Consider the following 24,629-nt stretch of genomic DNA (forward strand, 5'->3'; position numbering starts at 1 on the left):
CCTTTAGTAGTTTGATACTATGTAGTTTTGTTGGAAGAGGGAATGATATTTGGTAATATTTTGTTTGGGTGATTAAGTAGCATTTGCAACTGCAAACTGGTTGAAATACATTAATACATTTTATCATATAAAATGACATTAATGTCCTATGCTGCTGAGTCAAAAATTAAGCTTTTAAGTATCCTTTTTGACATAAACCCTCAATTCTGCGCCGTTAGAGCAAATATTGAAAATGCAGAGTTTGGGTTCAGTGCTTAGCTGCTGACTTCCATTAAACAGCATCTGCTCTGCCTTGCTTTCTGGATGGCTAACTCTGCACTATCTTAGCTCTGTTTCCTATTTTGTATGCACTACTTTATAACCAAAGTCTTCCCCACTAACTGGCTTTAATTTTTTTCTTGTTATTCTAACATCTCACTTATGGATTTCCCTTTGTATCCTTATCTAAAATATCCTAAATGGTTGGAGGATTGCTGTCCAATTTAAACCACATTTAAGATAGGCATAGACCTGGACCCCAGAGAGCATATCTTACATGGTGGTGGAGATGGGAAAGGATCTAGAGAACTATGAGAGAGAAATACATAGTTATTAAATATAGAAAATAACTGTTGCTTTTTTCCTACACAATTTTTGTTATTAATTCTGTCAGAGACAGGATGTTTGCTGGATGTACCAGTAGTCTGACCTTAGATGGGCTTGAGATTTTGTTTATATTTTTAAAACCACAAAATTTTAGGTGTGGAGGTGGCTTTATGCTACCATTGGATAATACCCATCAGATTCCCTTTCTTCAATAGGACTTAACTCCATTGTCATTTCTTTCTATGATAACTTCCCCAGACTACCAGTCTCACTGGGTTAGCCCCTCTCCACGCTCCTTTACCGATCTGTCAATCAATCCTCTATCAAGGCATGCATCACACCATATAGCATTTATTCATATGTGTGTTTTCCCCTTTGGACTGTCAGCTATGTGAAGGCAGGAAATGGTATCTTTGACCACATATTTTCCAGGGCCTAGCTTAAAGCCTGGTTTATAGTAGGCACTTAATGAAGATTAACACCTCCATAGTAACACACAACTCCCGAATCTCAGTGGCTTAAGACGATCTTGGATTGGCAGAGGCCCTGCTCTCTATTGCCCTCACTGAGGGAGGTAGGCTAAGACTTGGATACAAGTGAGTCATCTTAGCAGGGGATGGAGACGGCGAATCATGCTCCAGCTCTTGGTGTTTCAGCTTGGAACTGACATGTCACTTTCTCTCCTGTTTCATTGATCAAAGCAAGGGACATAGCCACACCTAATGTCATGGGAATGAGGCAGAACAGCACTGCTTTGTTTCTGAAAGGAGAGAAGGGGAATAATAGTGAGCAACACTAGTGCCTGTTAAGCCGAAGTCTGATACATGGTAGGCACTTAATACCTAGTCAATGAATGAGGAACCTGAAACTACCTGTTAGGATTTTAATTTTTTTCTATACAATAAGCAGAATCACTCCAAGTAATGAAATAATCTAATAACTACATTAAAAAATGAGCATACTAAATATATTATCTAAGCCATATTCAGCAAACATCTGGAGACTTTTTTCTTTTTTTTTTTTTTTTGCGGTACGCAGGCCTCTCACTGTTGTGGCCTCTCCCGTTGCGGAACACAGGCTCCGGACGCGCAGGCTCAGCGGCCATGGCTCACGGGCCCAGCTGCTCCGCGGCATGTGGGATCCTCCCGGACCGGGGCACGAACCCGCGTCCCCTGCATCGACAGGCGGACCCTCAACCACTGCGCCACCAGGGAAGCCCTAGAGACTTTTTTTGTAACCACTCTGTTCACTTTATTCATATTAGGGAAGGTGTTATGTTTGATTTTGCAGTTTTTCGGATGCATAAAGTATGGAATGGGTAAATTTGCATAATTGTCATTTTTGCCTGAGTCATTTAGAAGATTTGGAAAAAATGTTGAAGTTTTCAAATATTTACGTATTTAGTCTGATGAAGAAGTTCTTTAAAGTAACCTTTTTCGGAAGAGTTAATATCTGGATCAAAAATTGGGCAAGAGCTTAGGAAAATGAGAGTCTAATCAACTTAAAAATGAAGTATTGCTGCAGACTGTATGCTAATATTTTACACTAATTTTTTTTCTTCATTGTTAAGGTAACCCAAACACATTGTATAAAATGTGGAAACTACAAACTAGTTTGAGAAAGGTGAATTAAAAATCACTGGTGTGATTTCTTTTATTCCATTGTTCTTGTTATAGAATACGCATATGGACAAGGGAAGAGAAGATATTGGCTTGTAATGGGGGGTAACAGTGGAAATATCCAGAAATGATCAGATTGAGACTGTGGATTAAGGACAATATTGATAGGATTTGTTGATGGATAAAATGAGGAAGGAGGGAACAGAGAAGTGATAGAGATGGTAGAGGATAGAGGATATAGTGATAGAGGGGATCAGTGATGATTCCCCAGATTTTCGCTTGAACATCTATGTGTAATCCATGTGTATTTGTGGGTGTATATATAAGACTGCACTCATTGTATGTGTGGTTTTTAAAATTTACTTAACATTATATTAATGTATTTTTAATGCTATAAACATACCTTGAAATAAGATTTTAAATGGCTTAATATTCACTCATATGATATGCTATAGCTTTTGATTTTCTCCCTTATTTTGGGGGCAATTAAGGTGTTTTTTCCCCTTTATTAAATAACATGGTAATGTTCCCAGGATCCACCTACTTCCTTGTCTCCTCAATTCAAAAACATTTAACTTGAGGGAATTGACCAACGTTTGCTGGAATTTCAACATAGCAAAAACATGTGGTAAAGTTAGTCGGGAATAGAAGGAACCAAGACTAGAGATCATCGTGGTTTCAGTCTTCCAAGGGGGCATGGTGAGATATAGCTCAAAGCAGACTGGTGTTGCTTTCGAGGTCAGAATTGGTAGTGGCAGACAATTGCCGAGAGGGACATTTTTCCTGGATGCAGAGATGGCACTGTCCCCGAGGAACGAAAGACCTGGCAAGAGCCAGATGGCAGGGCCAGATCCCAGCTGGGAGGCAATTCTAAAGGAGAATCTCAAAAAATTTTTTTGAGGTCCACTTCAAAAGACAATCATGCTTTTATCCATCAGGGTAGGGCTTTGGGTTGGAGGATAAGGTACCCAAAGCAGAGCTTCCTGTGGGAAGCTGCAGCTTTGAGGGGTAGGAGGACTCAGCCCATCTCTAGGATTTAAGCAGCCAAACTGTTTCTTTGCCCCACTCTCTGGGTAAGAAGCAGTTCCTTATTGGGCTGCCTGCATTTGCCCAGGAAATCTCTGAGGCTGAGCAAGCAAGGTGAAGGTCCTCCATCTGTGGCTGGGAGGGAGTGGGGAAGGCTGTGATGGACATTGAAAACTTGCGTTCATTGAGTGTCTCACCTCTGGGGCGATGGGAGTCAGGAGGGGCTGGAGATACGATAGAAATACTAGAAAACCCTCTGCCTTAAACTTGTGTCTTGGTCACACATTATGATATTGATTACTAACCATAAGTAATACTGTTTATATATAGTGCAGAGATGCAGTAACCAGTGTTTGAGGTGCCTAAGGAGTTGGAGGACCGTCTTAGCAGTACCTGAGTTCAAATTTATGTTTAAATTGTGTTTTCACTTTGATGATAACTTAAAGAAAATATTTTTATCCGTTTGAAATATAAGGCTTCACATTTACAGTGATAATTTGTGATTAAAAAGACATTTTCATAGACTAAAACTGCAGTTTCTTAAGTTAATATTGTTCAAACTAGGGTCCACAACATATTCTTATGGGTACATCCATTAAAAAAATTTTCTTTTCATCGTGGAAAATAGAATCCTAATCTGATCCTGGAAGAATGGGTGGGTTCGGATGGGTGCAAAAGGAGAAAGGTGTTTCCATGAGAGGAGAGAGTTAGATCAAGGATGATCATGGTGCCTCTGGGATGCCTGGGAACTTGAAGGATGCATCAGTTTCAGGTTTTTAAATACTCCACCCTGACCCTGATATGTCAGGAATATGGGGGACACTTCTTCCTCTACTATTACCTACGTTTCTCTGGTGGTTGCGGGAGCTTTATTATGTCTTTTTGTTGAGAAGGTAACTCTCATAGTCCCCCTTTAAAGAATCATCTTCTAACCCTCATGTTATTGATCAGCGTCTAACACAAAATTTTCTTTCTCTGCCAGAATGTGAATGTAGTTTCCTCAGGACTTAAGTTCTGAGCGGTTAATGATTCTTGCAGAGACATCTAAAGGAAGGCCCATTGCAGCATCCCTTTGGGTTTTTGCTAGGTACTCAGGAAGCAGGTGGTCCTCCAGGGACTAGAAAACTAAAGGGACCTTGTCTTTTTTAGGTACCAACCTCATCTTGCACTTGTACTTGGTTAGGGATTTGTTCCTCTCAAATTTCATTGATGTCCTCTTGAGTTATTTTTCTTTTGTACAAGAAACATCCCAGATCAGTGATCTTTATTCATCTTCATTTTGCAAGACAGCTTTTCTAGGTTTATTACTAAAACAGCGTTTGTGTTTTTTAATTACAACAGATTGGACTGCAAACCTATTTGTACTGATGTAGGCTGAAAAATGTGGTTCGTCTTTTGAAATCTTCTTTGTTAAGTAAAGCTTTCTCTTTTTTTTTTCCTTTACAGATTCCAACAAGATTATGGCAGAGCAGAGCCACATGCAAAAGCAGCTGGATTTACAGAATGGTAGCTTAGAGGCGGGCTTTGTGGCGAATTCCCTCGAAAACGATTCCCAAAACATGATGGAGAGCCTGAGCCCGAAGAAATATTCTTCCAGTCTGAGATTTAAAACCAATGGAGACTATTCTGGTTCCTATTTAACCCTCTCACAACCTGTGCCTGCTAAAAGAAGCCCTTCTCCTTTGGGAACCAGTGTCAGAAGTAGCCCCTCCTTGGCCAAAATCCAGGGAACCAAGCAGTTCTCTTGTGACGGAAATGACAAAAATATTTCCGTGAAACCTCCCACCCCTTTACGCAGCACTTCACCCTCTCTTAGTGGATATCCACTTGGGAGAACAGACTTTGATCATTTTACAGGCCGGGACACTGAAAGGTCCTTGAGGCTTTCAGAGAAGCCTCCCTATTCCAAATACAGCTCAAGGAATAAATCCCACGACAATGTCTACTTTCTCGGAGGGCTGGAAGGCCGAAAAGCATCCGGCTCACTCCTGACCATGTGGAATGGAAGTTCCCTGAGCGATACTGGCTCCTTGCCCATCGGTAGGTCAGGGGCAGCCAGCATGCCTTCAAGCCCAAAGCAAGCCAGGAAAATAAGCATCCAGGACAACCTGACACTTCAGCCCAAGGTGACCAGACACAAGGATCTGGCACCTGAAAACATCAGTTTAAGAACTAGGAAGTACTCGGGCAGCAGCCTCAGTCACATGGGTGCCTACAGCCGATCTCTCCCCAGGCTGCACAGAGCCACAGAGAACCAGCTGGCACCGCTCAGTTTGCCTCCAAGAAGCTCTCTGGGCAATTACAAACGAACGAAACTGGGGGAAAAGGATCTACCTCATAGCATCACAGACAATGACAATTACCTGAATTTTTCTTCTTTGAGCTCAGGAGCTTTACCCTATAAAACCTCTGCCTCTGAGGGCAATCCTTATGTGAGTTCCACCCTCAGCGTCCCTGCCAGTCCTCGAGTGGCCCGGAAGATGCTGCTGGCCTCCACCTCCTCCTGTACCTCTGATGACCTGGATAGGGCTTCCTACTTGGGGACCAGCCCAGGTCATTCCTTCCCTCCCGGAGAGCTTGACAGAGCGTTTGCGGCCAGGAGGAACTACTCGTGTGGGTCTGTTGAGTTTGATGATGCCGATCCGGACAGCCTCAGACAGGCCTCAGGAACCCCCCAGCCTGTCCTTCGGGAACGGAAAAGCAGCATTAGCTCCATTTCAGGACGAGACGACCTGATGGATTATCACCGGCGGCAGAGGGAGGAGAGACTCAGGGAGCAGGAGATGGAGCGATTGGTAATCTTCTCATCTGACTTGACCTCACTGTTTCATTGAATAACTTCTTGGAGACAAACCCCAAGGATATATGTGTAGAATTTCCATGGGCACCAGCCACTGGTCCCTTCCTAGATTTCCTCCTGCTAACCTTCCTCTTCCCAGATCACTATTATTAGTCACAAATGGATAGTTTGAAGGCCTACGTGTGCCTAATGTTATATTAAGTTGCTCTGCAGAGGTCTCACAAGTATAAATTCTTGATAAATCTAACAAAAATAGCTGTGAATTTTACTGAATTACTTTAAAAGTCTTACAAACTTCTCTCTTAAGACTATGAGGAAACACTGATTTGTATTACTTATGTCATCAAATTTGCATGTATATGCTATGATGGTAATAATCAGTGAAATGACAACTCATTGGAAATTAGGCAGTAAGTTTCTCTGTATAGCAAGTTGTCTGTAAAGTTGAAAGGTTGCCCCAATGGTGCTCAACCTTTTTTCTGCACTGTATATAGACACACACACACCATACTCCCTTCAGCCATATCTTAATACATATAGTGACTCCAAACTACACACGCTCAAAAAGAATTACTGAGTTGTCTTCTTCTATGGATTTATGATTACTGTAAAAATATTGAAAATAATAAGAAAAGAGGAAACAGGAGAGTCCCACTAATGAATAAGAACAAACTGCTGCATTTTTCTATTTTCTTTTAAGCATAATTTTTTAGGGTGAGTACCTGTAAGATTATTTTGATTCATTAATGATTAATGATTTCCTTAATGTGGGAAGCTGCAGGATGGTAAAGCTGATTTACAGAAGTGTAGGAGTATCAAAAGTATTTTAGTTACTAAAAGAAAGTATGCTGGAATAAGATTTCTGAATCACATACAAAGCTAGTTAATGCCCTACAGGACAATAAAATTATAACTTCTGGATTATAATGAACAGAAACTTTTGCATCTATACAGGACAGAATTTGCTTGAAATTTTAGAAAAATAATTATTCACATCACTCACAGTTTTTGATAAGTTAATGTCTATCCTTACAGAGTTTCCAAATATCCTAATCACTAATAGTGAATGAAAACGAATGTGTATACCCCTAGAGAATTTGGTATTCTGTGGGTGGATGTTAGATGGTGCTCCAGTATGGCAGTTCCTTTGTTATCATAAATAATCTCCAAAGATTTTTCATGATCACAAAAGGCATTGTATTTGGGCCTGATTCATTGACATAAGCTAGAAAAACTTTTAATTAGCATGTAAAAGCCTTCTTGTCTATAGATAGCAAATCTAGTGCTATACTGTGCTGAACAACTGTCATTGATAAAGCCAGAGAATCAACTTCTATGATTTATTAAGTTACCTAGGAGAGCATTTCAATGGCTTCATCACTCCAGAGGTCTTCCTTAAATGCTTTTATTTACTCTTCTGTTCTAAGGGTAGGAAACCAAACTCTTATTTATTTATTTATTTTTATTTTTGGCTGTGTTGGGTCTTTCTTGCTGCACGCGGGCTTTCTCTAGTTGAGGTGAGAGGGGCTACTCTTTGTTGTGGTGCGCAAGCTTCTCATTGTGGTGGCTTCTCTTGTTGCTGAGCATGGGCTCTAGGCCAGCACGTGGGCTCGGTAGTTGTGGCTTGCAGCCTCTCGAGCACAGGCTCAGTAGTTGTGGCGCACAGGCTTAGTTGCTCTGCGGCATGTGGGGTCTTCCTGGACCAGGGCTTGAACCCGTGTCCCCTGCATTGGCAGGAGGATTCTTAACCACTGCGCCACCAGGGAAGTCCCAAACTGGTTTCATCTTTAGCACTTATAAGAGTTGGTGAATTTTTCTTTCCTCTAGTTTTCCCAAATCTGCTAAGGTTCCTGGCTACCCAGCAAGTGACCTTTTTACTGCCTATAAGGTTGGTGCCCTGTAAGCCACAAACAGGTCCTAGTTCAACTTCTTGGGAGAAGCTTTGGGTATTAGCTTCAGATATGAAGTTATAACCCTTTCTCCTTAATAAGGGGCTTGTCATATCTGATGAAGTGAGGCTAATTTTTAAGTAAGACACTCTACATTTGGCCTCTGTTGTATTGTCTATTTGTCTGATTATATTCCAGTAAAAGGGAGGACAGATTCTTATTGAGCCCATGCAAATAATGTTATTGCCATTAAAAAGTCTCAGAAAAAAATGTTTCTTCCTGAATCTGAAGGACCAAGGAGAACAAACTAACATTAAAAGAATGTTTCATTTAGTTTGCAACATCGGAGTCAACTAAATTGATGGATAGAGATAGATCAGCATGAATGCTAAAAGGGTTTTCCCCATCAGAAGATAGAACATTAAGATAATGCCAATAATTTTACAAAATACATGTCCACATTCATAAATTAGATTTCCAGTTTCAGTTCAATCTGTTCTATGTAATTAATTCTTATTCCTCTAACCTTGGGTCATTAATTTGATTTCATGAAGTTATCTATTTCTGAACTAAAAGAAGTCCTGAAAATCTGATTTAGCCTCTAGTACTATCTCATACTTGTCTATGTAATGTCAGCTCTTCTGTCAGCCTCTGACCCTAAGTCCATTCTTTGAATATCAAGAGTGAAGAGTATCTGGTAAAGTTCTGTCCACGAGGCTCTGAGACTGTCTTTCTTTGTTAAAGGCACATCCTCACCTATAACTTAAGCAGAGTCTTTAGGAAAGCATGAGAGGAAATCGTGGACTACTGGGTGAGGGTAAAAGTAAGTGGCTATGGTTAATCTACGGTTAATTTAACAAACAGTTTCAACGAGAAAGAGAATTTAAATCTTCTATTAGGCAATAAGATGTTGATCTTATTTTTTTTTAATAAATTCATTTATTTTATTTATTTATTTTTGGCTGCGTTGGGTCTTCGTTGCTATGTGCGGGCTTTCTCTAGTTGTGGCGAGAGGGGGCTACTCTTCATTGCAGTGCACGGGCTTCTCATTGCGGTGGCTTCTCTTGTTGTGGAGCACGGGCTCTAGGCACGCAGGCTTCAGTAGTTGTGGCATGCAGGCTGAGTAGTTGTGGCTCGTGGGCTCTAGAGCACAGGCTCAGTAGATGTGGCACATGGGCTTAGTTGCTCCATGGTATGTGGGATCTTCCCGGACCAGGGCTCAAACCCATGTCCCTTGCATTGGCAGGTGGATTCTTAACCACTGAACCATCAGGGAAGCCCATGTTGGTCTTATTTAATCAGTGATTCCCCTGAGGGTGAGAACGTACTACAGAGAGTGAGGACGTTGACATATATCCAGGGCCTTTCTGTAAAGTATGCAATCACTGAACTTTATGTTATAATATTTTGCCTGTACAAAATTAGCCTAGGGAAGGCTGAGCTTCTCATTTGATTTGACAAATCTTCCTATGCATTTCTTGATAGTGTTGAGCTGTTTATCAAGAAGGGGCTTAACAAATAAACCTAATTATTTCTAGCATTCTTCTTTTTGTAAGGTTAAGAAAAAAATTCTTTGTCATTGCCCAATAGTCCTCTGGGAAAACTTAAAGACAGTTCAAATGTAGAAGGTATCTTGGAAAAAATTTGTTTTCCTGAATTTAAGGTCTGATCTTGGTAAGGCGAAATCAAATATTAATCAGAGATTATGTTATTTGAATAATATAGCGTTGTGGATGCCTGAGAAAAATGAATGTTCGCAGTTTGGTTACCTAATAAAGTGAGAATAAGTTATTTATTATAAACAATAAATCTTAAAATAATCAGATGAGGAACTGTTTTTGGTCATTTTAAATATGCAAGTATATATCCCAGTTAGGACAAGGCACAAAAGATTACTCTTGTGAAATACTGAAACTCTTCTCTCTGGGCAGATTACAAAAAAAATAAATAAACTTTTGCTATCTTTTGTAAGCATAGGCTGATTTCTCCAAGGTAAGTAAGTAAGTAATTTCAATAAGAGATAATTGCATTTTAGTTTTACATTAATAGGATACTTCTCATAAAAAAATTACTTCATAAATAAACTCATCAATGTTGTTCAAACTTTGCCAAAGTTTTAACATTTATTACATCTTTACAGAATTAACTATTTGCAGATATTATAAAGGAAGTCAAATAAGCTCCCTTTCTGCAAATCTAAAATTTTTAATGTAACTTTATTTTATTAAAGTACAGTTGATTTACAGTATTGTATAACTTTCAGGTGTACAGCATGATGATTCAACATTTTTATAGATTATACTCTACCTAAAGTTAGTATAAGATATTGGCTGGGGGCTTCCCTGGTGGCGCAGTGGTTGAGAGTCCACCTGCCGATGCAGGGGACACGGGTTCGTGCCCCGGTCCGGGAGGATCCCACGTGCCGCAGAGCAACTGGGCCCATGAGCCATGGCCGCTGAGCCTGCGCGCCTGGAGCCTGTGCTCCGCAATGGGAGAGGCCACAATAGTGAGAGGCCCGCATACTGCAAGAAAAAAAAAAAAAGATATTGGCTGTATTCCCTATACTGTACCATATATGCTTATAGTTTATTTATTTTATACATAGTAGTTTGTACCTCTTAATTCCCTACCCTTCTATTGCCTCTCCATCCCTCTCCCCACATGTTATCACCAGTTTGTTCTCTATATCTGTGAGTCTCTTTCTGTTTTGTTATGTTTATTCATTTGTTTTATTGTTTAGATTCTACATGTAAGTGCTAACATACAGTATTTGTCTTTCTCTGGCTGACTTATTTCATTAAGCATAATATCCTCCAGGTCCATCCATGTTGTTGCAAATGGGAAAACTTCATTATTTTTTATGGCTGAGTAATATTCCATTGTCCGTATATACCACATCTTCTTTATCCATCTGTTGATGAACTCTTAGGTTGCTTCCATATCTTGGCTATTGTAAGTAATGCTACTATGAACATTGGGGTGCATATGTCTTCTCAAATTACTGATTTCTGTTTTCTTTGGGTATGTACCCAGAAGTAGAATTGCTGGATCATATGGTAGTTTTATTTTTAGTATTTTGAAGCATCTCCATACTGTTTTCCATAGTGGCTCTGCCAGTTTACATCCCCACCAACAGTGTACTAGGGTTCCCTTTTCTCCACATTCTCACCAGCATTTGTTATTTGTGGTCTTTTTGATGATAGCCATTTCGACAGGCGTGAGGGGATATCTCACTATGGTTATGGTTTGCATTTTTCTGATGATTAGCAATGTTGAGCATCTTTTCATGTGTCTGTTTACCATCTGTATGTCTTCTTTGGAAAAATGTCTTTTCAGGTCTTCCGCCTATTTTTAAATTGAGTTGTATGAGCTGTTTATATATTTTCGATATTAACCCCTTATTGAATATATCATTTGCAAATATTCTCCCATCCAGTACGCTGTCTTTTTGTTTTATTGGTGGTTTCCTTTGCTTTGCAAAAGCTGTGAAGTTTAATTAGGTCCCACTTGTTTATTTTTGCTTTTGTTTCCTTTGCCTGAGGAGAAAGATCCAAAAAAATACCGCTACAACTTATGTCAAAGAGTGTTCTGCCTATGTTTTCTTCTAGGAGTTTTATGGTTTCTGGTTTTACATTTAAGTCTTTAATCCATTTTGAGTTTATTTTTGTATATGGTGTTAGAGAATGTTCTAATTTCATTCTTTCACATGTAGTTGTCCGGTTTTCCCAGCACCACTTGTTGGAGAGACTGTGTTTTTTCCATTGTATATTCTTGCCTCCTTTGTCACAGAGTAATTGACCGTAAGTATATGGGTTTGTTTCTGTGCTCTCTATTCCTTTTTTAATTCCTTTAGATGGCAATTTAAGTTGTTTATTTGAGATTTTTCTTATTTCTTGAGATAGTCCTGTATTGCTATAAACTTCCCTCTTACAACCACTTTTTCTGTGTCCCATAGGTTTTGGAAAGTTGTGTTTTTTTTTTTTAACTAATTATTTTATTTATTTTTGGCTTTGTTGGGTCTTTGTTGCTGCACATGGGCTTTCTCTAGTTGCGGTCAGCAGGGGCTACTCTTCATTGCAGTGTGCGGGCTTCTCATCGCGGTGGCTTCTCTTGTTGCAGAGCATGGGCTCTAGGTGCATGGGCTTCAGTAGTTATGGCATGTGGGCTCAGTAGTTGTGGCTCGTGGGCTCTAGAGCACAGTCTCAGTAGTTGTGGCACATGAGCTTAGTTGCTTCACGAAATGTGGGATATTCATGGGCCAGGGATTGAACCCATGTCCCCTGCATTGGCAGGCAGATTCTTAACCACTGTGCCACCAGGGAAGTCCCTGTGTATTTATTTTCATTTGTCTCAGGGTATTTTCTGGTTTCCTCTTTGATTTCTTCATTGGTCCACTGGTTTTTTAGTGGCATGTTGTTTAATCTCCACGTTTGTGTTTTTCCCTGTAATTGATTTTTAGTTTCATACCATGTGGTTGAAAAAGATGCTTGATATAATTTCTAGACCCTTAAATTTGTTGGGGTTTGTTTTGTGTCCTAGCATGTGATCTTTCCTGGAGAATGTTCCACGTGCACTTAAAAAGAAATGTGTATTCTGCTGTTTCTGAGCAGAATGTCCTGTAGATATCTGTTAAGTCCAACTGGTCTATATGTCATTTAAGACCATTGCTTTCTCATTGATTTTCTGTTTGGATGATCTGTCAATTGATGTAAGAGGGGTGTTAAAGTCCTCTACTTTTATTGTATTATTGTTAATTTCCCCCTTTATGTCTGTTAATATTTACTTTATATATTCAGGTGCTCCTATATTAGGTATATGTTAACTAATACAGGAGCACCTAAATATGTTAATGAGTGTTATATCCTCTTCTCGTATTGATCCCTTTATCGTCATATAATGCCCTTCTTTGTCTTTGGATATAGACTTTGTTTTAAAGTCTACTTTTTCTGATATGAGTATTACTACCCTAGCTTTCTTACACTTCCATTTTCATGAAATATCTTTTTCCATCCCCTAACTTTCAGTCTGTGTGCGTTTTTAGCTCTGAAGTGAGTCTCTTGTAGGCAGCATATAGATGGGTCTTGTTCTTTTTTTATCCAATCAGGCATCCTGTGTCTTTTTTTTTTTTTTTTTTTGCAGTACGCGGGCCTCTCACTGTTGTGGTCTCTCCCGTTGCAGAGCACAGGCTCTGGACACGCAGGCTCAGCAGCCATGGCTCACGGGCCCAGCCGCTCCATGGCACATGGGATCTTCCTGGACCTGGGCACGAACCCGTGCCCCCTGCATCGGCAGGCGGACACTCAACCACTGTGCCACCAGGGAAGCCCATCATCCTATGTCTTTTGATTGGAGCATTTAGTTCATTGACATTTAAAGTGACTTTTTTTTTTTTTTTTTTGCGGTACGCGGGCCTCTCACTGTTGTGGTCTCTCCCGTTGCAGAGCACAGGCTCTGGACGCGCAGGCTCAGCGGCCATGGCTCACGGGCCCAGCCACTCTGCGGCATTTGGGATTTTCCTGGACTGGGGCACGAACCCGCGTCCCCTGCATCAGCAGGCGGACTCTCAACCACTGCGCCACCAGGGAAGCCCTAAAGTGACTATTGATAAGTGTGTACTTCTTGCCATTTTGTTACTTGTTTACTGGTTGTTATTGTAGTTCTTGTTTTTTTCCTCTTCTTTTAGTTTGTTCCCTTGTGGTTTGATGATTTTCTTCAGTGGTATGCTTGTGTTTCTTTCTCCTTAGTTTTTGTCTATCTATTGTAGGTTTTGATTTGTGGTAACCATGGGGTTCATATGTTGACCTATATCTACTTGTTCTAAACTGATAGTCATTTAAATTCAAACACATTCTAAAAGATCTACGTTTTTTACTCCCCTCCCCCACTTTTGGGTTTTTGATGTCATATTTTACATCTTCATGTCTATCCCATAACTGTTTATTGTAGTTATAGTTGATTTTACAATTTCTGTCTTTTAATCTTCATGCTCGATTATTTAAGTAGTTGATCCACAGTCTTTACTATATATTTGCCTTTATCTGTGGGATTTTTTTCTTTCCTATAAACATTTTGTTGTAGCCTTTTCTTTTCCTCTTAGAGAAGACCCTTTAACACTTCTTTTAGGGTCACTTTAGTATTGCTGAACTCTTAGTTTTTGCTTGTCTGAGAAGTTCTTTATCTCTCCTTCACTTCTGAATAATAACCTTGCTGGGTAGAGTGTCCTAGGTCTTAGGTTTTTCCCTTTCAGCACTTTAAATATATCATGCCACTCCCTTCTGGCCTGCAAAGTTTCTGCAGAAAACTGTATTTTTGGTGTGTTCCTGGGGGAAGATGAGCTCAACGTCCTCTTTCTCCACTATCTTGATCTCCCTGACATCCAAATATGTAATTTTTTAATTTCCGTCAATTTTTGTTCTTCATGGTCTTCTTTCACTTTCTGGAACAATCAGACACTCCAGACAGAAGCCCTTAACTTAAGATATTGTAAACTGTGTTTAAGCTGACACATCACAGAACATAATTACTATTGATATAAAAAGGTTTGTCATAGTTATAACTGTTTGGTTGAACACAAATTTTATGTTTTTCTTAATCTTACACTGTATATAGAAGCTTATCGTTTCAGTAAACTAGTAAAGAAGTTCAGAGAAAGTAATCTCTTTATGATAAAACTAATCCAAACTTATTTTAAAGATGAAATTAAACTTGTATTATTCTGTACACTGACAAGACAAGGTAAAGACATATAGCTATTTTTTAAACCAAATTATCAAATCAGTGTTTGATAATTTGTGTAAGGATCCACTTTATTCATCTAAACTTGTTTTCTAAGGCAAAGAAAACTGCTTCTGAAGTCAACAGTTTTGAAGAGGAAGGTCTTTTCTAAAGGAGAACACATTTAAATTTTTAGAATTTCCTTTTTATGTTTTTGGTATTTTGGGAATGTTAGATTTACTTAAATGCTTATTAGTCTCTATAAACCAATCATAATAGAGGTCCTTTATTTTAATGTATTATTATCCTCAGGAAGTAGGAAAATATTTCACTCACACACAGTGATTTTTTTTCTCAGTTACAGAGACTGGGTAAAAAAAATTGTCCTGATTTGAGTTCACAAATAGAGAAACAACAAACAAGTGAGAAATGATGACAAATAAATGCTCAGCCATCTCTCACCAGAGCAAGGGTAGCTTCCAGTTCTACCTGAGAGTTCACCAAGTGGTCAGATCATAAAACCAGATTCCCAGTCATTGCACCATCAATGTGGATAACTACTGATTGTGTGCAATCCAAAACCCCGATCAAATGTAGACACGAATCAGAAACCCAGAGCAGGAAAACAACAATTTCAGAAGATAGTGAGTCAGTGAAGGTAAAGTTCTACTGCCATATGGGGTTTACTCCAGGAGCCAAGAAAAGCTGTGCCTGGGCTTCCAGCCCATGAGCTATTCTTCATGAGCAGTACAGTTTAATTGACTCTACAGGATGAGTCCACTGGGACCTCCAAATTGTCAAAGCATAATTTTCAAAAAATAAACCCAACTCTTAGACAAATATAGAATTAATAGATGCCAAAAATTTATTTGAATTCATTAATGAGGAAACCAAGCAGGATAAAGTTGATTCACTAAGCATAATTTCTGTAGTATATTTTAGCTTGAGTTGTGATCATCCCAGTGTTTCATTTGGATGTTTTTACTTGTGCAATCTTTATTTGAAAACTCAAGGTAATTATATGGAGTATAAAAGGCTGAACCCTAGTCATGAATCTCTAAGGGCCTACTAATGGGGTACAACTGTCCACAGTGAGTCAACATTAAATAGCTTCCAACTGCTGTGCTAGTCGAGTTGTTTTGTTTTTTTATAATTTTTCTTCTTTCTTGCTCTAAGCTGCCAATTTTTCTTTTGTCATTAAGCCAGCCTTCTTTTTTAAATGTATGATTTTTAGAAACCAGATATCAAGACTTGTTTAAAACTACTGCCAACTAAGAGTTACTAGGTGCAAGTGAGGTCTTAAGAGGGTCCTGTGTGCATGAAGTGTGTGCACTTCAGCTCGTAGACCTTGTGACATCCTTCTGGGCTGGCCAGTGGTCATTTAAACTTCCCAGTTCTGAGCTGTTTTCCAAGTAGGGGAATGGATAAGGTACCTCTAGTGGGCTGGGATGCTGATCCTTTGACAAACTAGATGCTTGAAAGGCTAAAGAAATCATTACAAAGTAGACAGGATATTCTTTTATTCATCTCATTTGATACCTGCCTCCCTTCCAGTAATACAGAAGTAGTGATGCCCATCTAGTTCATCTTACGGTCCAGGGCAGTTAAAGTCATTTTGGGAAGAAAAGGGGAAAATACAAAACTTAAAGCAAACCCTACTGCTATTAAGAGTATTCGTTTGGTTACATCACCAAAAGCATCTGTGTGCTATTGTGGAGAACCAAAAGATTCCCACAAATTGAGTTGTAGCAATCCATTATTTTCTTTCTGGCTGATGGCAGTCATCTGTGGTACCTTGATATACAGTATTGTCACTGTTTAGAACTATGTAGGGTCACACTTGGTGTTCATTTCTCCAGCAAGTTGTAATATGATGCCAGCTCTCATGAGGCACCATGGAATAAGATTTTCTAACGTTTTACATATTCTGCCACCCCGGAGATGAGGTTGACTTTCTTTCAAGACACGTAATAATACTTCCATGGTATTTATTATGTGAATAGGTGAAATGTCTGCGACAGTGATTCTCTACAATTTAGAAGATGTTTTGTTCTAATAGCGTTTCTGAAAGTGCTTTACAACTAAAGAATTTTAAGTTGCAAAGGGCTGGGACCATGCCTGTCTTGCTCACTTCTGGGCATCCACCTTGTAGCCAGATGGGTAGAGTATGGGAAATATTGTACACATGTTTTTAGAAAGATTGAATGATATTCATTCTGGCTTTCCTTATTCTGTGGCCGTAGGCTGCTCCCCTAGTTCCCAGACATCTCAAACTTAAGTTTACATACTTAGTTCTTGGTAACAGTGAAGCTCTCCACAAAAGAATGCAAATATGTCAGCATAAATGCATTCTTTTTACTTCCAGAAACAGAAAATTCTCTTCCACTTTTCAATTAAAAATAAAAAGATGAGAATGAGTTATTTTTCTTTATGCTGAAAAATTTGTAGCATTCTTTGTAAGAATTGGTGCTCTCCAGAATCATACAAAACCAAGGCTTGTGTACTTTTGAGTAGACAATAGGTCTAATGTTTCTAAAATTAACTAAAAGTATAATTGAGCATATTTAAGGAGTTATATAAAATGGAATTTTATAAAATAAAAGTGTATGTTCGCTAATCTCCTTAAGGTGGTAAGACAGATACTATTTTAAAGACCAGAGAGTAAACAGGCTTTATAATTCAGTTCTATAATTAGGAAAATTTCGGAACTCAAGAAGAGTGAGCATTGTCAGGTGAGAGTTAGTCTACCTGTGGATGTGTTTTGCTTTTATATCTGCTTCTTGCTGCCTTTACTTCCTAGTGACTCCTGACCCCAAAAGACAGTTTGGTCATTCAGACCTTTTTGTACTGTAAATTTGACACCACCTCTTCACTGGAAGCAGAAAGGACAGTGTTATAAGAATGTCTATGGCTTTCTAGCCATCTTCCTTTTTTCCTAAGAAGAATGTGTTTGAAATGTGAAGGCAAACTTAAGTATTGAAAGCTGTTTTGCACTCCCATCTGACTTGAAAGGCATCTGCTTCCTGATGTGGCCCTTCCTCTTGCTACATCCTGACTATAGTTTTAATTTAAAAAAAAAAACAAGGGTTGCAGTAGTGGGAAGTGAGTCAGTTAAACTGCAAATGGGGTGACAGGTTGGTTTACGAACCAAATAAATTTGATGGCTCACACTTTTTAAAGGGATATTTAGAAATTATGACTCTCTTCCTGTATTCTGTGTCAGAATGTCCATTCATTCATTAATTGATTTAATCTTCAGGTTTGAAATAAGCTTTAGAATGATTTGTTTCAGTGGAGCCTTGCTTTTCCTAGCTCTAATGTTTAAAACAGCCAGTCAGTTCTCTGCCCCCTTTACTTTCATGACTCGTTTGGATGATTTTTAGAGTCTGATGCAGAAATACAATGTGAGCCATAAATGTGAACCATGTATTTTAAAATTTTCTCATGTTGAGAAAAACTACAAAAAAAAAGATGAAATTAATTATAATATATTGGATATTGGTCAGCACAGGATGAGATTGGTAATACTGTCTACTTACTAAATAAGCTATCCATTCTCTAAGACAACTTCTTTAATTTCTAATAAAATAAGAGTAAGTCTATAACTAGTAGATAATATAAAGTAGACTGTTATCTATGGTCAGATCACCTTGGGTCATTAGAGAATAAAGACTTTATCTTTTAAGTAGCAAATTGCTGGCATAAATGTAGATGTTCAGTAAATATTGAAGGAATTAATTCTTAGCAAATTAGAGTTGCCAACTGTCCCCAGTTAACTGAGAATAAAAAGTCTTTTTTTTTCTTCTTCAGTTGGAGGGCTAGATGGGTAGAAGAGGAATGGGAAGGGAAAAAATAGCATTTAGCAATAATCTAGTGACTCCACATTGGGGAAAAACTGAGCCAAAGTCTTAGCGTAATTTTGTGTTAAAATAGTCCCCTATACTTGAGAGCAAACCCTAGGTTCTTGTTCCAGTGACAGTACAAGCTCCTGCCTCTTGATGGTGCCACACATTGAAAAATCCCTGCTTAGACCTGAGGGATGTGTACTGTTCATCTTATGCAGCATAATTTAGCGTTCTCGGGCTGAATGCTGAAATACAGAATGTAACTTAGACTAAAAGGAGGCCCTGTATGCCACTATGTCTAGGAACAGTCACATTCTTTTTGTAAAAATGATAAATCAATATAGAAAACTGTACAAGCTACATGAATGAAAATACAGTATGTCAATACCAACAGGTACATGGGAGAGGGCTGATGAGGGAGGACTATTGATTCTTCATAGGAAAAGTGATCCCCATATTTGTTGTTAAATTACTTAGTATTTCTAAATTAAAAGCCATTTATTGACCTGCCTTTTAAACATCTCTCATCAAAGATTAGATTTAGTGACTGTGCTGGCTAATTCTTATAATGAGAAATTTTCTTAGTTCTAGAACAATTTATGGGAATATTTGCCGTGAAGACTGCTTTTAAAGTTTGAAATTGATTCTTCCAAAAAAAAAAAAAAAAAGAAAAAGATGAAGAAGTCCAAAATAAGTATTAGAAATCAAACACATTCATCACTTTTTCAATGGAAAAATTTTGATTCAGCCATCTCAATGTGTACGTTAAGACATATTAGAAGGCACTTTTTAAAAAAAGTTAATCTCTTTATTTTGCGGTAACTGTAGATTCCCATGCAATTAATTATAAGAAATATTGATAATTCAGAGAGGTCCTGTGCACCCTATACCCAGTTTCCTCCAGCGGTAACATCTTGCACACTCGAGTACAGTGTCACAGACAGTGTTACCGAGTCCAAGCTCATACTGCTTGCCTCATGGCAGGCCAGTAAATCAAGAGACGAGTGGTTGGAGCAAGGAATAGCAACTTTGTTGAGAAAGGCAGCAGACCGAGAAGATGGTGCACTAGTGCCCAGGAGACTCATCTTACCCCGGTTAGAATTCAGGCTTCTTTTATACTAAAAGGGGCAGGGGGTGGTTGGTTGTTGCATACTTCGTGGTGTCGGAATCCTTTGTTCTTGCAGCTGTCCTTGTAGGTCAGTCATGATGTTCCTGTAAACCTCCAATAAGACAAATGGTATTCAGTGTTCTGCAACTTTGTATCTCTATATGAATGGGAAAGTATAATTTTTTAAAAAGACCCTTGAGAATGGCCTATCGTGTATTTCAGGCTATAGGCAACATTCTTAACTTGTAGCAAAAGCAATAAAATACAAAGGTTGAAGTAAAAGAAACAGATCTAATATGGAGTCAGATTTGTTCTTCCCTGTTACACCAGGATATTCATGATGATGCAGTCAAGGTACAGAACAGTTTTAACACCACAGGGGTTTCTCCTGTTGCCCTTTTATAGCCACTCCTACTTTCCTCCTACCCTCATCTCCTCCTCAACCCCGGGTAACAACTGGTCTGTTTTCCATTTCTATAATTTTGTCATTTCAAGAATGTTACACAAATATAATCACATACTATGTAAACTTTTGCATTTGGCTTTTTTCACTGCATAATTGTCTAGCGATTGAGCGAGGTTGTTGATGTTGTTGACTCTTCTTCAACTCTAAGTCTGGGATTTATGAGGCAAAAGAAAATCCCAGGGAACCTGTCTCTGTGCTTTTCCTTGAGTCCCTACTTTCCTAACTGATCTGCTGCCTTCTCTCCATTTTTCAGGGTCTTATGCTTGTCTTATATTTAAAATGTCCGAGGTTCTTAGTAGTACTTAGTGAGAAGAATAGGGATAAGGACCTCTACACCATCTTCCCAAAAGCAGAAATCGGTGAGACTGGTTTTTGAAAGTTCAGAATAGCCAAGAACTTTGCTCTGGTGAAGTCTAATTGACTGCAAGGGGGAAATATTTCTGTGGGGGCATGTTTTACAAAAGAATTTTGGTTTGGAAAAATTGATGTTTTTCTCATTCAAAATGGCTAAGACCCTATCCCAGCTCTGGGATTGTAATTCAGATTTTGAAAAAAGATAATTTTAAGAAAATGCTAAAAGTACAGTTAAAAAGAACAAGTTTCTTCAGACGTGTATTATTCTTTCATTTTGATTATGGAATAACAGAGCCAGAACTTTGAAAGTTTGTCTTTTCCATCAGCTCATGAAGACCAAGGCCTAAATCATGTTAGACAGAGGTTGCAATTTTTGAAAGTTGTCTTGGGAGAAAGGAAAATATTGTTACTTTCCTAACAGCTCAAATAAAGAAGACATGTCATTGTTTATTTTGAATTTCTATATATAAAACTTGCTAGCATGCTTTTTCTTTTTCTTTTTTTTTCTTTTCTTTTCTTTTGCCGTATGTGGGCCTCTCACTGTTGTGGCCTCTCCTGTTGCAGAGCACAGGCTCCGGACGCACCGGCTCAGCGGCCATGGCTCACGGGCCCAGCCGCTTCACGGCATGTGGGATCTTCCCGGACCGGGGCTCAAACCCGTGTCGCCTGCATCGGCAGGCGGACTCTCAACCACTGCGCCACCAGGGAAGCCAGCTAGCATGCTTTTTAAATTTTAACACATAGTATTTCCCATGAGATGTATCTCCCATCAATAGTTGCATTGCAGTACTTTCAGTTGATATGTGATAGCCCAGTCTCTTTTTTTCACTTGTTATACTTTCTTACATTTTTACTCCACCAACCTCTTTGTGCATTAAAAAAAAAAAGAGTTTATTTTTTTAGGATAGATTTTCAAATGTGAAAATTGAGTTTTGATACCTCTCATGAACTGGTTTTGATTGAACAATATAAGGTATTACATAATATTCTAAAAGTATTTCAATGGATTGTATATTGTAAACTGTGGTCTTTCAGGAGAAACAACAAGAACAACAAAACAAAACAAAAAGATCCTCTGGAACTTAGTTAAGCCAAGGTGAAGATGTAAAGAAATGACAGTACTATTGGACTTTTGTTTTGTCATGTTTTCTTTAATGGTATAGAACAATAGCATAATTTCTTTAACAGGAGGGACTCAGACACCATGTAGATTTTCTTCCGAAACCCTGTCTGTGTAAGAGGAAAAATACCTGGCATATTTTTCTTACACACTGTGGAAATTATGATTATATTGATCACATGAATTTCATTTCTTTACAGCCAATGTTTTTCAGTCTGTAGGGAGAAGTGTATTATTTTCCCCCTTAAATTTTCTGTTATGTAGTCATTCATAACGGGCATTTTCTTTCAAATGGCATCTTGTAATATTTTAAGAGTAGGTCACCACAAGACTGATATTTTATAAAAGTAAAACTTATCAAAACTTGCATGTCTGTCAGTTGATTTTAAATGGCAAAATGATGCAAAAAAGGCATCAGGAAAGGAGTAAAATACAGAAGATCCTAGTTAGGTGGTCAGAGATTAACTTGAGTCTGCCTAGCAAATGCAAGGAATAGATAGAGGTGGAAAAAGCAAGTTGAGAAAACATTCTTGGATTAAAAAGTAACAGGATTAATTTAATCAAGTGATAGTATTTTAGGACATGCCTGATATAAATGAGAATAAAAATAAACGTTACCTCAGCATACACATGTATTATATGTAATTCATATAATTATGTATTAAGCGATGAAACTAATATTTAAATATATTTTATAAATGTGTTAATAATTAAACATATACTTATATTCATACATATTTTTTAAATATAAACTCTTTCTAGGAGAGGGACACAGCTAAAAATAATAGTAGAGGCAAGCAGGTTTAAGGGGCTATGAGTAATAGTAATTAAAAAAAAATGATCAGGAGTGTGAGGATACATTTATGAAATAAGATGAAAAGAACTGAATTTCTTTGGGTATGAGCAAAGGCAGGATGTGATAAACTCCTCAGGTATTTGAATGAGGCATGTACTCACAGGGCAGGGACTGGGTTTTTTTTTTTTTTTTTTTTTTTTTTTTTTTTTTTTTTTGTGGTACGCGGGCCTCTCACTGTTGTGGCCTCTCCCGTTACGGAGCACAGGCTCCGGACACGCAGGCTCAGCGGCCATGGCTCACGGGCCCAGCCGCTCCGCGGCATGTGGGATCTTCCTGGACCGGGGCACAAACCCACGTCCCCTGCATCGGCAGGCGGACTCTCAACCACTGCACCACGAGGGAAGCCCAGGGAGTGGGTTTTATGTCAAGGGTGAAGTGTGCACTGGATAGGAGATGGATTTTTTGGAAGGTAGTTCTTTCTAGAAGCTACTCCACTGGACTTATGCTGTAGGGAATATATGTTGCTCTGTAACGGTGGGGATAGAAGGACCAAATGGCAGTCAGTGACAGAAAAAATTCCTTCCTCCCTGGGTTACTATGGCGACTGGGCTCAGGCACATGATCTACCATGGGGAGGCATTTTGGGCAATGAGGGCATTCTTTCTCTTTCCAGATTGGCAAAGGAACCCCATCGATTTGTGAATTTTCAGGGAGCCATTTGCCTACATAACATATTTTTCCTATATTTCCTTTGCCTGAAAACAATTGGATTTGTTTTTCAGGTTTGTTTGTTAACCAGGATTAGAGATGGTTCCCTAGGACCCACAAGACAATTGTCTATTTCACGTCATACACATGAAATGGGAACAATGGGAACCATCTCTAATCCTGTTTAACAAACACTGAGGACCTGCTCAGGCACCAGTTTTAAACTTTATAGTATAAAGTGTATGAAATGTTCTCATACACAAACTCTTATCCGTTTCTCCAAGAACTTAAGGGTAGGTGCTAATTTTACAATCTCTGTTTTACAGACCAGGTAATAGACTAGAAAGATTGAGCTTCTGTGTTATGGATCTGGTAAGTCCAGAACTTCAAATCCAAATAAATGTTCTTTCCACTTAATCAAACTTAACACAGATTCTGCCCTGAAAATCCAGTGGTTCTGTGAGAGGGAAAAGCCATTTTACCCCGCAGATCATTAAAATATAAGATGACAGAGAGAGTTACCAAGCTCCCTTCATGAAAGTATCTTTATTTCAAAGTGCTTCTCCTGTTTCTGGTCACTTTACCCCTAATTTTCCTGGAGAAGTGGGAGGTGCCCCCTTCTCTTACCGTGTGTCCAATACGCACAAATGCAGGACACACTGCCCCAGACTGCAAAGGGCTGGGGTTGATGGGAAGTGACGTGTTGAACATTGGCAACTTCTTTGAGATTGGGAGTGTGGAGTGGTGGGGCATGAAGGAAGGAAGGGAAGTGGAAGGGTAGAGCTACTGCGTCATCTGATAAGGATAATTAGTTGTTTAATTGATAATTTAATTGTTATTGGGGGTGTAGGGAAGGAGTTTGAGTACGTTTTCAGACAGAGGAGAAGGAGTCAATAGAGAGGAAATAAGAGTGTAGGAGGAGAGATAATTAATAGACCAAAGCCACAAAGAAGGTGGGAGAGAAATGGACGCAATGGCGCAAGCAGGGGGCTTTGCCTTGGAAAGACTGAGGGACGCTCCTTAGGTAACTGAGCTTATTCTTTTATTATGTTTACTGTGTCCCAGACAGCATTCTAAGTGCCAGCTATCTATATATATATTTTAAAATCTTCACAACCACCCTATAAGGTAGATACTCCAGTAATCCCCTGTTCTATACATGAGGAACTAAGACTCAGAAAAGCTAAATGACTTGCCCAGGGCCACACGAGTAGCTATGGAAGCAGCATTCAAACCCAAGCAGCATGGCTCCAAAGTTCATGCTTTTAACCACTATGGTACAGTGAGGAAAGGAGGACCAGCTAGATAAAGATGATAGAGGAGGGAAGTTTAGGGAATTTAAGCAAGATGGCCTTGATCTCCTTAGGCAGTGTTTGTGCATTTGAGTGTACTGAGTATATTTGAGAAACAGGTACTGAAAACTGACTGAGTGGTAAGTGTTGCCTCAGTTATTTGCATATGTCTTAACTCTCCCTCAGTACTGAGTTGTCCATTACTATGGAAGGAGAACAGCTGTATGCGATGCAACGTCCTAATAGTAATCTGTGTATAACAAATGTTTGTTGATCAATTAGTAGCTGTCACATTATTAGTACCTCT

General features: G+C 38.9%; 1 protein-coding gene across 5 annotated transcripts in view; it reads left to right on the forward strand.

Annotated features, from left to right (window-relative positions):
• PHLDB2 (pleckstrin homology like domain family B member 2) overlaps nt 1-24,629 on the forward strand; it is a 128,820-nt gene that overhangs the window by 18,950 nt on the left and 85,241 nt on the right. For all 5 annotated transcript variants that reach the window (XM_060298048.1, XM_030836751.2, XM_060298050.1 and 2 more), the window contains exon 2: nt 4,677-6,025. In XM_060298048.1, the coding sequence (XP_060154031.1) occupies nt 4,691-6,025 (1,335 nt within the window). In that variant the 5' untranslated portion in view covers nt 4,677-4,690. The remainder of the gene's footprint in view (nt 1-4,676; nt 6,026-24,629) is intronic.

This window comes from Globicephala melas, chromosome 4 (assembly GCF_963455315.2).
Source record: "Globicephala melas chromosome 4, mGloMel1.2, whole genome shotgun sequence".
In the NCBI taxonomy this organism is placed as follows: domain Eukaryota; kingdom Metazoa; phylum Chordata; class Mammalia; order Artiodactyla; family Delphinidae; genus Globicephala; species Globicephala melas.